Genomic DNA, 13075 nt, shown 5'->3' with positions numbered 1-13075 from the left:
CGCTATCACCAAGATTTCAGAACCAATTTGGGTGCATTTGAAATTTTGTCAGATGCAATCCTAGTAAGAACAACAACCACGATAAAAAATTAAGACAGTGGCTGACTTTACGCCAGGCATCATGCTGAGTGCTTTTGCCACATTCTTGCTTAAGCGTGGCCACAGGTGTGGGAGCTGTTGTCCTTACCTTTTTCCAGGTGAGGCTGTTATGGACACTTGAGGAGCCCTCCGTGTCACCTGGTGGGACGCAGGGCCTGAATGGACCCAGATGGCCCCAGTGAGGGCAGGTCTGTCTCCAAGTCGTGGGAACAGATGCGGGGTTCATTCCGCACCACCGCTTGCTTGGAGAGGACTGGGAGCACATTCTTAGTTTCTCTGAGCCTCAGTTTTCCATCTAAAAATGGAAATAATGATTGCTCTGTAGCGCGGTTGAAAAGATTCTGGCTGGAGAAGTACTGGGTGCCCTGATGGTGCTGAGCAAGCGGTAGCTGCTGCTGTCATTCCTGGGTGTCCTGTTAGACCCATAGAGTTTCTTGCCATTGACAGAAGATGAAATGTAAGGATCCTGATAGAGAAGTCCTCTCTCTGCATGGTTTAATCTCTTATTCTAGGGGTATGTGGGTTAAGTTGGTTAAGCGTCTGCCTTCCACTCAGGTCATGATCTCGGGATCCTGGGATCGAGCACCGTGTCAGGCTCCCTGCTTGGCGGGAGTCTGCTTCTCCCTCTCCTCCCCACTCATGCTCTTTCTCACCATCTCTGTCTGTCTCTCTCTTTCAAATAAATAAATAAGATCTTAAAAGAGAAGAAGAAGAATGTCAATGACCTAAGGGAAAGCAAACAGGTTTTCCAGTGCATGTTCTTCTACTGTCTTCATAGCTGCTTCCCAGGACTTCCCAGAGAGCTCATCCCCCCTAGATGCACTGAGCACGAGGTCCAAGAGGCAGGGACTGTGAGGATAAAACTGTCTTCATTGTAAACCTTCACAACTGAGTCCCTGAGCAGTGTACCTGGGATCATGTAGGGAGTTTGCGGCCAACCAGACAGCAAAGCTGGGTTTTCTGCATTCTGTAGCTCTCCCCAAACCAACCTGAGAATGATCGAAGATACCATTCTTCCTCTAACTTTTTTTTTTTCCCCTCTTTTCTAATGGCAAAAGTCTTCACCCCAAAAATTGCCTGGGCGTCCGCCAGTTTGCCGAGACCATGATGTGCGCCGTGCTGTATGACGCGGCCAACAGCTTCATCCACCAGCACTTCGTGGAGGTGTCCATGTCGGAAGAATTCCTGGCCCTGCCCTTGGAAGACGTGCTCGAGCTGGTGTCTCGGGACGAGCTGAACGTGACGTCAGAGGAGCAGGTGTGTAGAGCGCGGTAGCCGTGTGCAGGGCACGTGGGGGCTGCTGCTCTAATCTTCTCTGGTTTTTCATGAAGACCGTAATGCATGTGCGGCTTGTTTATTATGGGTTTGTTTCATTACACTGTGTTCGTGGTTCATGAGAACTTTATATCCATTTCAGTGTCTAACATTCAGTGGATTTTTTTTTAAAAGATCTTATTTATTTATTTGAGTGAGAGAGAGAGAGAGAGGGAGAGGATGAGCAGGGGGAGTGGGAGAAGGAGAAGCAGACTCCGTGCTGAGCAGGGAGCCCGATGTGGGGCTCAGTCCCGGGACTCTGGGATCATGACCTGAGCTAAAAGCAGATGCCTAACTGATTGAGCCACCCAGGCGCCCCTCAGTGGATTTTATCAACATCACACCCCTTATTCTTAGAAGTTCCAGTGATTTCCCATATTTACTATTAGAAATCATGCTGCCACTGGATATTGCATAGATAACTCTTTAAAAGTCTTCCTCTAAAGGGGAGCAGAGCACTGGGGCAATTACCGGGGAGGAATATGAAGTTGGAAGGGATTGGTTTGTTTTTTAAGGTGAGAGAAATGGCAGTGTGTTTGACTACTGGTGGGAATTTTCCAGAAGAGAGGGAAGAGTCGGTGATGCAGGAGGAAAGGGAGAATGGCTGCTGGCGTGACGTCCTGGAGGAAGCAAGAGGAGGCTGAGTCGAGGGCTTAAGGGGTGTCCCTGCTGGAAGCACCAGCCACTCCCGTCCACCCCCGCGGAAGGGAGAACCTCCACAGCCGGGGCACAGGAGAAGCTGGCAAAGTCTGCTGACATTCTCTTCTGCTGCGTGTCTATTTTCTTAGCTGGGAATAAGGATCGGGAGGAGGGTGAGAAATGTGAGGGGAGATGAAAAGGCATGAGCCAGCCCTCTGGGAGCAGGAGAGGAAATAGATGACACCAGGGAAAGGAAGAGGGGCTTGGTGGGAAGTAGGGCCTGAAGAGATTAGCAGCCACAAAGTTAGAATGGACCCACCAGGGGCTGCCTGGCTGGCTCCTGATCTGGGGTTGTGAGTCTGAGCTCGATGTTGGGCATAGAGATTACTAAAAAGAATAGATAAACTTTAAAAAATAAATAAATAAAAAGGAAAGGAAAGGACTAGCCAGCTCCTGCAGCGGCATATGCTGCTGTGGGGTCCACTTATGGAGCTGGACCTCACCAGGGAAGAGACTTTTTCCAGATGGGTGTGATTAAGGGAGGAAGGTGCACAGCATGAGTGCTGAGGGCACCCACCTCAGAACCCGCAGAGCCCATGCTGGGTGAGACGGCGCGGAGGAAGCAGGCCAGGGGGGCCTGAGCACGAGGTTGGGGAGACAGAGCAGCGTCAGAGGCCCACTGACATCAGTTACGGAGGGGAAAGGATTGGAGGCAGTGGTGAGCACGGCAGAATGAAACCGAAGGAAGGGGCAAAGCGTTTGAATGGCTAGGGTCCTCGAAGGACAAAGGGGACCTCTTGTGGGGTTCTCAAGAAGAGTGAATAAAGGAGAGCACAGGGTATTAGCAGTCAGAGAGGAGCAAAGGGCAATCCCTTTGGTCAGCAGAGGGGTGGTACAGGCACCAGAAGAGGACAGAGTAGATGTTACTTGGAGCAGAGGGTGGCCAGGACTGGACGGTGAAGGGCTCTGGTGCGGGGGTGAGATGCTCGGAACTGCCCCTGCAGGCGCCGGGAGCTCGTCTGCGGCAAGGCATCTGCTGCTCTGGTCACTGGAAAACCTAACCCAGGCCCCGGGCAGAGCAGCTCGGGATGCTTGCTGTGGGGAGTCCTGGCCTGCTGGGAAGCTCTGCTTCAGCGGGAGGAGCCCCAGGTTCCAGGAGGCAAGCTGTTGGGAGGTTAGTCAGCTCATTCCCCTAATATCTGAAGAACAGTAGAAAAGGGTGTCCTGAGTGTGGCCGTGTGGACGCTATAAGGTTCAGGGAAGAGCCTGTCCCAAGAGCGAGCCCTGTCCCGAGCTCTTCCACTGATGAACATGACCCAGGGCAGCTCGCTTATCGGTGATACGTTGGATCCAGGGTCCTAGAGGGATGTACCCTTGTGGCTGGAGCCCTGAGGGAAAGCTCCAGAGAGTGTCGATCTGGAACCAGGCCTTAAGGAAAGGGGGGCGGGCTTAGATGAAGAGGAGGATATGAGGGGCCTTCACGATGCAGGGGTATGTGTGGACAGAGAGGTAGCCAGCCTGGGAGAGCAGAGGGTAGAGGGGGCCAAAGGGGAAGACAAGCGGCCAGTGTGGTGACATGCACAAAGGAGGAAGGAACCCCTGGCAGCTTTTCATTAGGAAGACGTAATGAACGCCGGGAGGCTGTTACAGCCACTGAGGCTTGCCTTTCAAAAGGCTGGGCCAAACGGGAAGATTGGGGAAGCAGAAAGCAGTGACTTCAGGAGACAAGTGGGAGGAAAGATGGAGGGGCCTGGGGCGCCTGGGTGGCTCAGTGGATTAAGCCGCTGCCTTTGGCTCAGGTCATGATCTCAGGGTCCTGGGATCAAGCCCTGCATCGGGCTCTCTGCTCAGTGGGGAGCCTGCTTCTCTCTTCTCTCTCTCTCTGCCTGCCTCTCCATCTACTTGTGATTTCTCTCTGTCAAATAAATACATAAAATCTTTAAAAAAAAAAAAAAGATGGAGGGGCCCGAGGGACTGCCTCCGTATAGGAGTGCAGGGGTTGAGACTGGGGGCCCGGGGACGTGCCCCCAGGAGCGAGGGGTTACCAAACGGCTTGCACTCTCCGCCACGGCAGGTCTTTGAAGCTGCGTTGGCCTGGGTCAGATATGACCGGGAGCAGAGGGGACCGTGTCTCCCTGAGCTGCTGTCCAATATCCGCCTGCCCCTCTGCCGGCCCCAGTTCCTGTCCGACCGCGTGCAGCAGGATGACCTGGTGCGTTGCTGCCACAAGTGCAGGTGAGCGAGGGCCGGCCCAGGACGCTGCCGGGGGCAAGGGGCCAGGCGGAGGAGGGGCTTGGGCACCTAGGCTGTGTGTGTCCCAGCTCAGGGGCGGAAGAATTTGACACGGTCAGTCCTAATTCACGGCACGCAGATTGACCTGCCTTGGGTCTAGACCATGGAAGAGCCCAAGTCGATCCCTTGGGCAAGTAAATGTGCCGTGAGGGGGCATGGAGGCAGAAGGGGCCTCCTCCCCTGCGCTCCCCGAGGATCTTCTGGCATCTCCAGGAGCTGACTTAGTGGTGACTCCCTGGGGCTCCTCGTTGTCTCCATAAACATTAGTGCACTGGCCTCAGGTGGGTTTGGGCCTGTCTCTAGTGATAGGCAAGGGGGGAGGTGGTGTTTACCAGCAGGGGAAACTTATCCAAGGTAAATCAGTGACAACGTGGCATAGCAGAGCTCCCGAAACAGCCAGGAAGGCAGTAGCCATATGGGAGGGTCATTATAAAAGTAGAACAGCAAAGGAAAATGTTCACCTTCCTCCAAACAGCCTGTCATATTCACAGAGAGTTCAGAGAAGTCAGTGTCTGTGTGCGAACCACGTGAAGGCGTATGGCAGGAGGGGGTGGAGGTGTGGCTGCAGGTGGGGGGACCCCGTGATAAGCAGTCCAAGAGGGCTGTTCAGTTTGAACTTCGCTCTGAAGGCAGCAGGTAGCTATTGAAGGTTCTTCGACGGCTTGGGCGATAGTGTGGGGGGTGGGATGGAGAGGCAGGGCTGGAGGCAGGGCAGTTGGTCAGCAGCAGTCGGCTTCTGCCACAGTCTAGGTGAGAAATGGCACTTTGCGGGGTGCGAGCTAGAGGGATAGGAAGAAGAGCTGGGTCTTGGCAGACAGAATGCAGGCTGCTTCTCGAACTCCCCAGCGCCAGCTGTCGTAGCCACTACCCTGTTCTCCTGCCAGTGTGTGCCTATTAGAAGATAGTCGCTCTGGTTACTCTGCTCATCTCGCCCCTCCGATTCTGAGGATGTTTCAGGAGCTGTGCTTCCGCCTGGACTCACCTGGGTTCAAGACCAAACCTTCCAGAATGCTTCTCCTCGCATGTTTCCCCTCCAGTTGGGGGTGGGGCGACCAGACTCAGAAATACAAATGTAGACCATGTGGGGAGGATACCTGGCTTTGTGACATCCTGCACCTTTTTCCAGGGACCTGGTAGACGAAGCCAAGGACTATCACCTCATGCCGGAGCGCCGGCCCCACCTGCCGGCTTTCAGAACTCGGCCTCGCTGCTGCACGTCCATCACGGGCCTTATCTATGCCGTGGGGGGCCTCAACTCAGCAGGTATCTTGCAGCTCCCCTTTGCAGGGCCCTGTCTTGGACTTTGGATGAAAAAGCACCAAACAACCTAGCCTGGTCCTCTGGCTCCCTTCCTCCATGTGTCGCCACCCTGGTCTCTCCTGATTGACGCAGCTGCTATGCTGTGCAGTGAAAGGGTGTCAGGTGTGAATACCATTGAATCAGAGTATCAGAGCCAAGTACCAGCCTTGGAGAGCGTGTAGTCCGAGACCCAACTCTGCTACCCGCTGCCTGTGATGAGAGTTACATTTGGGCCTATGGATATCTGGGGTTAGACTGAGTCTGTCACCATGAGAAGGGAAATTCTCCAAATACACAGGGTTGCCCCTACCCATAATCCCACTTTCTCGCCACCTGCTGCCTCCCGTGCAGTGCACACAGGCTTTAGAGTCGGCATGTTCTTTTTTTTTTTTTTTTTAAGATTTTACTTATTTATTTGACAGAGCGAGATCACAAGCAGGCAGAGAGGCAGGCAGAGAGAGAGAGAGAAGCAGGCTCCCTGCTGAGCAGAGAGCCCGATGCGGGCCTCGATCCCAGGACCCTGAGATCATGACCTGAGCCGAAGGCAGAGGCCCAACCCACTGAGCCACCCAGGCGCCCTAGAGTCGGCATGTTCTTGACCGCTCACCCCGCCAAGTTCTCAGGCAAGCCCGTGAGGCCCCTTGCCCTCCTGCACACCAGGCACAAGGAGGGGCAGTGTGGACTCCTGGATCTTGGTGGCACAGTTGGTGGCAAAGGGCGGTGTCACTTCCCATGTGAAGGCCGGGCCTTTCCTCAGGGTCAGTCCAGGCTCATGGAGGGGGGCAGGTGGTGGGCAGTCCTGGGCAGTTCTGTTTTTAATTGAAGGTTAATGAGAGGTGGATGCTAGTCTGCTTACCCTGTGCTTGTTGACCATGTGTCCTGGAAAAGGGACAACCTCAGCTGGTAGACGCTGGGGTGTGGTAGGTGTGAAGTGCCCCACGGTGGGATAGAACAGGGAGGAGATGATTTTATTTGATCCAAAAAACACCCTGTTGTAAATGTCAGGGTTGGACTCCTCATTCCTGCTGACTGTAACTACCATTTGTTGAGCACGTAATGTGTTCTATAACTACGTTAGGTGCTTTTCTGCCATTTAATCCTGACGACAGCTCTGCCATAGAGATTATCTCCGTGTCGCATGTGAGAGTAGAAGATGGGTATACAAAGCAACTTGCCCAGGGTCACATGCTAATAAGTGAAAGCAGCAGGGGAACCCAGGTTCTTCCCTCTGGGCATGCCCCCTGCACTGTGGGGAGAGTGTGTCCATTTCCCTTCCGCTTTGGCCTTAAGCGGGTGGAATACTTCATTGTAGCTTAAAACTAAATGCCTCTTATCTGATTCTGATTTTCCTTAAAGAATTCGGTATGAGGTTAGCACGGCTGAAGCGTCTTAGTGGGCCCATGTGGCTTGAGCATTTCTGTGGGGAGAGCCGATAGAGCCAAGTCAAACGTTCCATGTAATCAATGCCCAGCAGCTGTGATCTAAACACGTGGTCTCATTTGTTTTAATTTGAGTAGCAAATTTTTATGCAGGTGATTCCCTGAATGTGGTAGAAGTGTTCGACCCCATTGCCAATCGCTGGGAGAAGTGCCATCCCATGACGACAGCCCGCAGCCGCGTCGGTGTGGCTGTGGTGAATGGGCTTCTCTATGCCATCGGGGGGTATGACGGCCAGCTGCGGCTGAGCACCGTGGAGGTCTACAACCCAGAGACGGACACGTGGACCAGAGTGCGGAGCATGAATAGCAAGAGGAGGTATTCCAGAAGCCACTTGGGCAGCCTGAGTGCACACACTGAGCATCTGGGGAGCGCCATGCTAGACGGGCAGGGGCACAGAGTAATACAAAACACAAGCTGGCCTGGCGGTTTCCTCTGGCCAGGCCAGCCACTGCCAGCACCTCCCCGCAGCTCGCCCCCATCTGCTCCAAAGTAAAATCCTTGCCTTGTTCGTTGAGGAGCTTGGAGAGACGAGACACGGACCTGTAGAAGTTGTATTGTTATTTAAGTGTCAGATAAGGACTGAAACATATGTTATGGTAGATTTCCAAAAGGGAAAGAAACTGGATGGAAACATCCGGAAGATTTCAGGTAAAAGGCGGGATTACAGGTGAAACTTGAAGAGTAAGGAGGGTTTAACTTTATTAGTGATGAAAAGACATGAGCGGTATTGTCCTTCATACTCTCGCCCCGCCAGGTGTGAGCACAGAGGTGGACCGGGTTGATGTCTCTTAACACACTCCAGATATTTGTCTCCTCTGTCACTTGCCTGCTAGATTTCCTGAAGAGGAGTTGGAGGGCATCTGAATGGCACCTCCATTCAGCCTTCTGAGTGCTGAAGGGGCAGGCGGCCTCTTCCCTTCCGTCAGGCATGTGGGGAGCATGTGCACAGCTGGGCTCTGGAGTAGGAGGGATCACTGGACAGGGTCTTCTGTTCTTCTGCCCTCCGTGGGGCCACCCCGGGTCAGCGGCTTCAAGCGGCGCTCAGCTCTCTCTTCCGGGGCTGACGGAGGAGAGGAGGCAGTCCGTACCCCAGTAACCAGAACAGTTCGGCATCTCTTTCATGAGTCGAGCTTCCGTGACAGATGCCCAACTTTAGGGGGAAAGTTACAGGAGTTGTTTTTGAAAGGGGCAGTTTGAAAATGACTGGGGCAGATGCTCTTTGAGGGCGTTTCTTGCTTTGTAAATTCTGTGGCCTAAGCATTTGCCTGATAGGCCCCTTTGTCTGACCCTGCTCTGGTTGTTGTGAGTGTAAGATCAAGCGACTGCCTGTGTGGTGAGGAAGAAGTGTCAGGCCAGGAGGCGCACATACCATGTTTTGCAATGTTAGTGTGTGGCCTTGAGCAGGGAGGAGTCTGCCTTTGTACCAGTAAGACCAGATTCACAAAGGGTCACAGTAGGTTTGTGTGGGAAGAAAAATTTGTATACATGATCGGCTCCTCCCTGAGCTAACACTCTCCCGGTTCCTTCCTCCCCATACCTCAGTGCTTCCCTTTTCTGTCCTTGGGCGTCTCACAGCCTTCTGTGGCCTCGGATGACTCATTGCTCCATTTCCCCAGCCATGAGTGCCTTTTTTGCTTTTACTGCAGCCCGTTCTTCTCTGGGTGTCTGCTCTGGGCAACTTCCTTGCTTTGATGTCACAGAGTTTGGAGTGTTGTCTGGGAGAAGAGTCCTCCGGGCATCCCCTTCCCTCGCTGTGGTTAATGTCCTCTTATTAGCAAAGACCCGGCTCCGTCTCATCCCTTTGAAATTACAGGCTGCCAAAAACTGTTCTGAGTCACTTCTTTCCTACCGTCCCACACGGCTCTCTGTCCTGCTAGTGGTGACAAGCTCCTTCCTGCCATCATCCTTCCCCTCGCCTGCAGTGTTCCAGACCATGCTTCCTCTGGGGGACCAAGCAGGCCTCCTCCGTCTTCACACTGGCTTTATCACCCGGCTGATAGTTAACCTCACTCAGTTCTGTGGCTCTTCTCCCTCATATGGTTGTTGAACTACTGTGTTGTTACTTCTGTCCACTTCTGGAAGCATATGACAGTGTCTAGTGAATTTGTGGTCTTCCCACCATCCTTGCCTGAAGCAAAAGTCCTTTTCCTCTTCCGGGCCAGTTGAGGGGGTCTCTTACGGTGTCACTCAAAGGGACATTACGGGGATCAGCTTGGTTTCCTGTGTACGTTTGAAAGGTGGCAGTTAAACCTGGCATATTTTATTTTCCTGTTTGTCAGCCACCCAGATTCATTTTGAATCTAATCCAGCATCAGATTTGAAAACAGTGAATCGGGCAGCGTGGCGCACATGTCTAATTTCTCTTGAGGCATTGTGTAGAACAGATTTTCTGATTATGCCAGACTGCTGGGTCTTTGATCTGGGAAGAGGGGGGCACGGTGGGCAGCGTGGGAGTGAGCTCATTTAAATCCGAGGCATGCCTGTCACTGGGCAGCCCAGAGAAGGAGCCAGCCTCCCCAGCCATGGCTGCTCATCTGTACCATGAAGGTGGTGCCACTTCCTTGGCAGGTGTGGTTGGGGGGGTGGGAATGGCGAATGTAGAGGACCTCCATCAGTGCACAAGGGGAGCATAGCGTCACCCACAGGGACAAAGTAGTGGCGGTCAGTGCCACATCTGTCATGAAAAGACATCTGTCAAACGTGGCAGTAAATTAAATAAGAAAATCAGGCTAATACAGCAAACCCATATTGAAGGCCTGTCCCGTACAAAGCAGTACACGAAGCATGGTCAGAGTCACACAGAGGGAGACCCTGTCTTCCAGGAGGTCCCCACTTGTTAAAGAGGCGACAGGTGACTTCCCATCACCTCCAGGTGCCAGAATGAGCCCCTGCGGACAGGAGCTTTGGCTCGCTCGGCACTGTGACTCGAGGGCCCAGGACAGCACGCCCCCTGAGTGCCTCATGGGACGCCAGGGGTGAATGAGTGACCACGACGATGACAAGGCCTGAGATAAAGAAGCTGCTCTGGCAGCCTGGGGTCAGGAGGGACTGACTGATCGTTGTTGAGGCAAGGATGGCTTTTTGAGCAGGAGGGAGAGGACCTTGATGTAATGAGACCTTGAGCACAGCGAAGTAGAAGATGAACGTTTCAGATACATCCAGGGTGGAGAGGGCCCCCGAGGGAACCCCAACAGGTGGCACTGCAGAGCAGCTGCATTCCCCTCTGTTCTACACTTAGTCTCTCACGTGGGATTTGGGTCTGCTCTAGAAAGAGGCTGTGGTGGGCAGCTGGACCTCCAGGCAGCATGCAAGGCTGGCCCAGGAGGTCTGAGGCCCGTCTACATGACAGCTCTGTCTTTTTCAGTGCCATGGGGACGGTCGTGCTGGATGGACAGATCTACGTCTGTGGGGGCTATGATGGCAACTCTTCTCTCAGCTCTGTGGAGACCTACTCGCCTGAGACAGACAAGTAAGGAGACCTACTCGCCTGCAGCTCCCCTGGGAAAACGAACTGGTTAAACAGACAGTATGAGAATTAGAACTGCAGGGTCTTAATTTAAACTTCTGAAGGATACAGAGTATCTTACCATTTCAGTCCCTATAGTACTTTGCATATAATCGGTATTTAATAACTTCTAGTTCCTGAATGCAGGATTGACTAAATTTTAAAAACAAACAGTAGTCTACCTAGGTGGTTGAAGATGTTTACTTAACAGTGTGTACTCCTTTGTTAAATCGCCCATTTTAATGGAAATGCAAGTGGAAGGAAATGAGGAATAAATGAACATCACTTTTCCAAGTAGGAGAGGTATGATTTGGGTTGGATGTGATTTAGGGGGGCAAGAAATGTTACATTGGGGATGCCTGGATGGCTCAGTTTTAAGTGGCTGCCTTTGGCTCAGGTCATGATCCCAGCATCCTGGGATCGAGTCCCACATTGGGCTCCTTGCTCGGCAGGGAGCCTGCTTCTCCCTCTGCCTCTGCCTGCCGCTCTGTCTGCCTGTGCTCGCTCTCTCTCTCTAACAAATAAATAAATAAAATCTTTAAAAAAAAAAAAAAGAAAGAAAGAAATATTACGTCGTCGGATAAGCTTGGAAGGCAATGATGTCTGTGCCACCAGAGTTCTTAATTTCCATCAAACATAGTAACAATTTAAAGACTGAAAAATTCCGCAGTAAAGAATTCTGTTTAATCTCATCTTCTGTAATGCCTGTCACCATCTTACTTTGTGGACTACTCTTTGGAAAACAGCTGGCAAGGTTAGCCCGAATTTTTCATTTCAGTATTTGAATCTTCTCATAAGCCAGTTCGTTAAATGGCTTCATCCGAATGCTTTTCAGCCAACATCCCATTCACTTAACCAACTTACTGTGGGTCAGGCGGGGTGTCTGAGATCCTTAAAAGTAGCAGCTGGTCTGCTGGGGTCCCGGGTACATCGTGATTAGCCTACCCTGTGGGGCCTGCCTGGACCTCTTGGGTGCAGGGCAGGGAGCACCTTCATCTCTACCACAGCTGGCAGGGAGCGGCAGGGCGCAGGGATGACCTCTGAGAGGAGGCCCCTCACGGACAGTGGGAGATGCGCATTGCAGGCAGGGAGACAGCACGAGGGGAGGCCCAGAGGAAGGAAGGTGCTTGTTGTGATGGAGGAGCTGGCGTGGGTGGCACATGGCAGGAGGGGAAAGTGCAAATAGGTGAGGCCTGAGAAGAAAACGAACTGCACAGGGAACTCAGACTCTGCCCTGTAGGAAACAGTGAGTAGCCACCCGAGGGGCACGCCACACGGCGTCGGGGTGGGCGGGCTCTCAAAGCCAGGCCTCCCGTACAGAGGCTGTGGCAGGTTGTGCGAGGGGAGGCCCAAGCTAGGCCAGCGGTAATGGGGGTGGGAACAAGCAGTGACCAGAAGGCTGGCCAGAAGGACTTGGTGACCACAGGAATGTTGAAGATAAAGGAGAAGAAGGAATCTCAGAAGGACAGCTAGATGGCCGGTGGTCCCATTCCCAGGACCGGGCAGGAGTAAGAGGGAGGGGACTTGCCTACCGAGGTGGGGAGATTGTCCAGGGTGAGAAGGAACACTGTACAGTTGGCCCAGCCCCTTCCGAGCTGTCCCGGGAGGACAGCAACACTGCATCTCATGGCTTCCCTCGTCTGGCTCTTTCTGCAGGTGGACGGTGGTGACCCCGATGAGCTCAAGTCGCAGTGCTGCAGGGGTGACGGTGTTTGAGGGCAGGATCTATGTGTCGGGCGGCCACGACGGGCTGCAGATCTTCAGCAGCGTGAGTGTGGGCTCCCCTGGGGCTAAGGGCACTCACTCCTCCCATCTTCAAGGACTAATTCTGTTTTTAAAGATTAATTTTGAAGAGAGATCACAAACTCAAGTGGGGTGAGGGGCGGAGGGAGAGGGAGAAGGAGAGAAGCAGACTCCCTGCTGAGCGTGGAGCCCAGCGCAAGGCTCAGTCCCACAGCCCTGAAAGATCATGACCTGTGCCAAAATCAAGAGTCGGATGCTTAACCGACTGAGACACCCAAGTGTCCCCCACCTTTGAGTGTAATTTTGAAAGGCAGTTTTTTTAAAGAAACTTCAGCCTTGCTGTAACTGGGCAGAGCGTCATCTAGGGAGGTTTCGGGCCGTCTGCCACGCGCTCTGAGATTTCTTCCGAGAGTGGAGCCAGTGTACGCAGAGGAGGGGAAGAGTATAGCCGCGCCGTCCCCCCTCGCCCCGCTCCGCTCTCCACTGAACCGCTGCCCGGAGTAAGCTCAACTATAGACAGGGCAGATTTGCGAATAGTTGTATTCTGGACAATTTATTTGAGATTACATTTATTCTTTTTTTTTTTTTTTAAAGATTTTATTTATTTTTCACAGAGACAGAGCACAAGCAGGGGGAGCAGAGAGGCAAGCAGAGGGAGAAGCAAGTGCCCTGTGGAGCAGGGAGCCTGATGGTGGGGCTCGATCCCAGGACCCTGGGGTCAGGACCTGAGCAGAAGGCAGATGC

The 13075-nt window shown here is 53.0% G+C and overlaps 1 protein-coding gene across 3 annotated transcripts in view; it reads left to right on the top strand.

Annotated features, from left to right (window-relative positions):
- KLHL18 (kelch like family member 18) overlaps nt 1-13075 on the top strand; it is a 54569-nt gene that overhangs the window by 37852 nt on the left and 3642 nt on the right. For 2 of the 3 annotated variants that reach the window (XM_044253695.1, XM_044253697.1), the window contains 6 exons: nt 1158-1356; nt 4127-4287; nt 5471-5607; nt 7161-7398; nt 10448-10552; nt 12245-12356. In XM_044253695.1, the coding sequence (XP_044109630.1) occupies nt 1158-1356; nt 4127-4287; nt 5471-5607; nt 7161-7398; nt 10448-10552; nt 12245-12356 (952 nt within the window). The remainder of the gene's footprint in view (nt 1-1157; nt 1357-4126; nt 4288-5470; nt 5608-7160; nt 7399-10447; nt 10553-12244; nt 12357-13075) is intronic. The other variant, XM_044253696.1, reaches the window with a different exon arrangement.

Source organism: Neovison vison, chromosome 6 (genome assembly GCF_020171115.1).
Source record: "Neovison vison isolate M4711 chromosome 6, ASM_NN_V1, whole genome shotgun sequence".
Lineage (NCBI taxonomy): Eukaryota > Metazoa > Chordata > Mammalia > Carnivora > Mustelidae > Neogale > Neogale vison.
The sequence above is the reverse complement of the archived record's forward strand: the minus strand, read 5'-3'. Positions and strand labels throughout refer to the sequence as shown.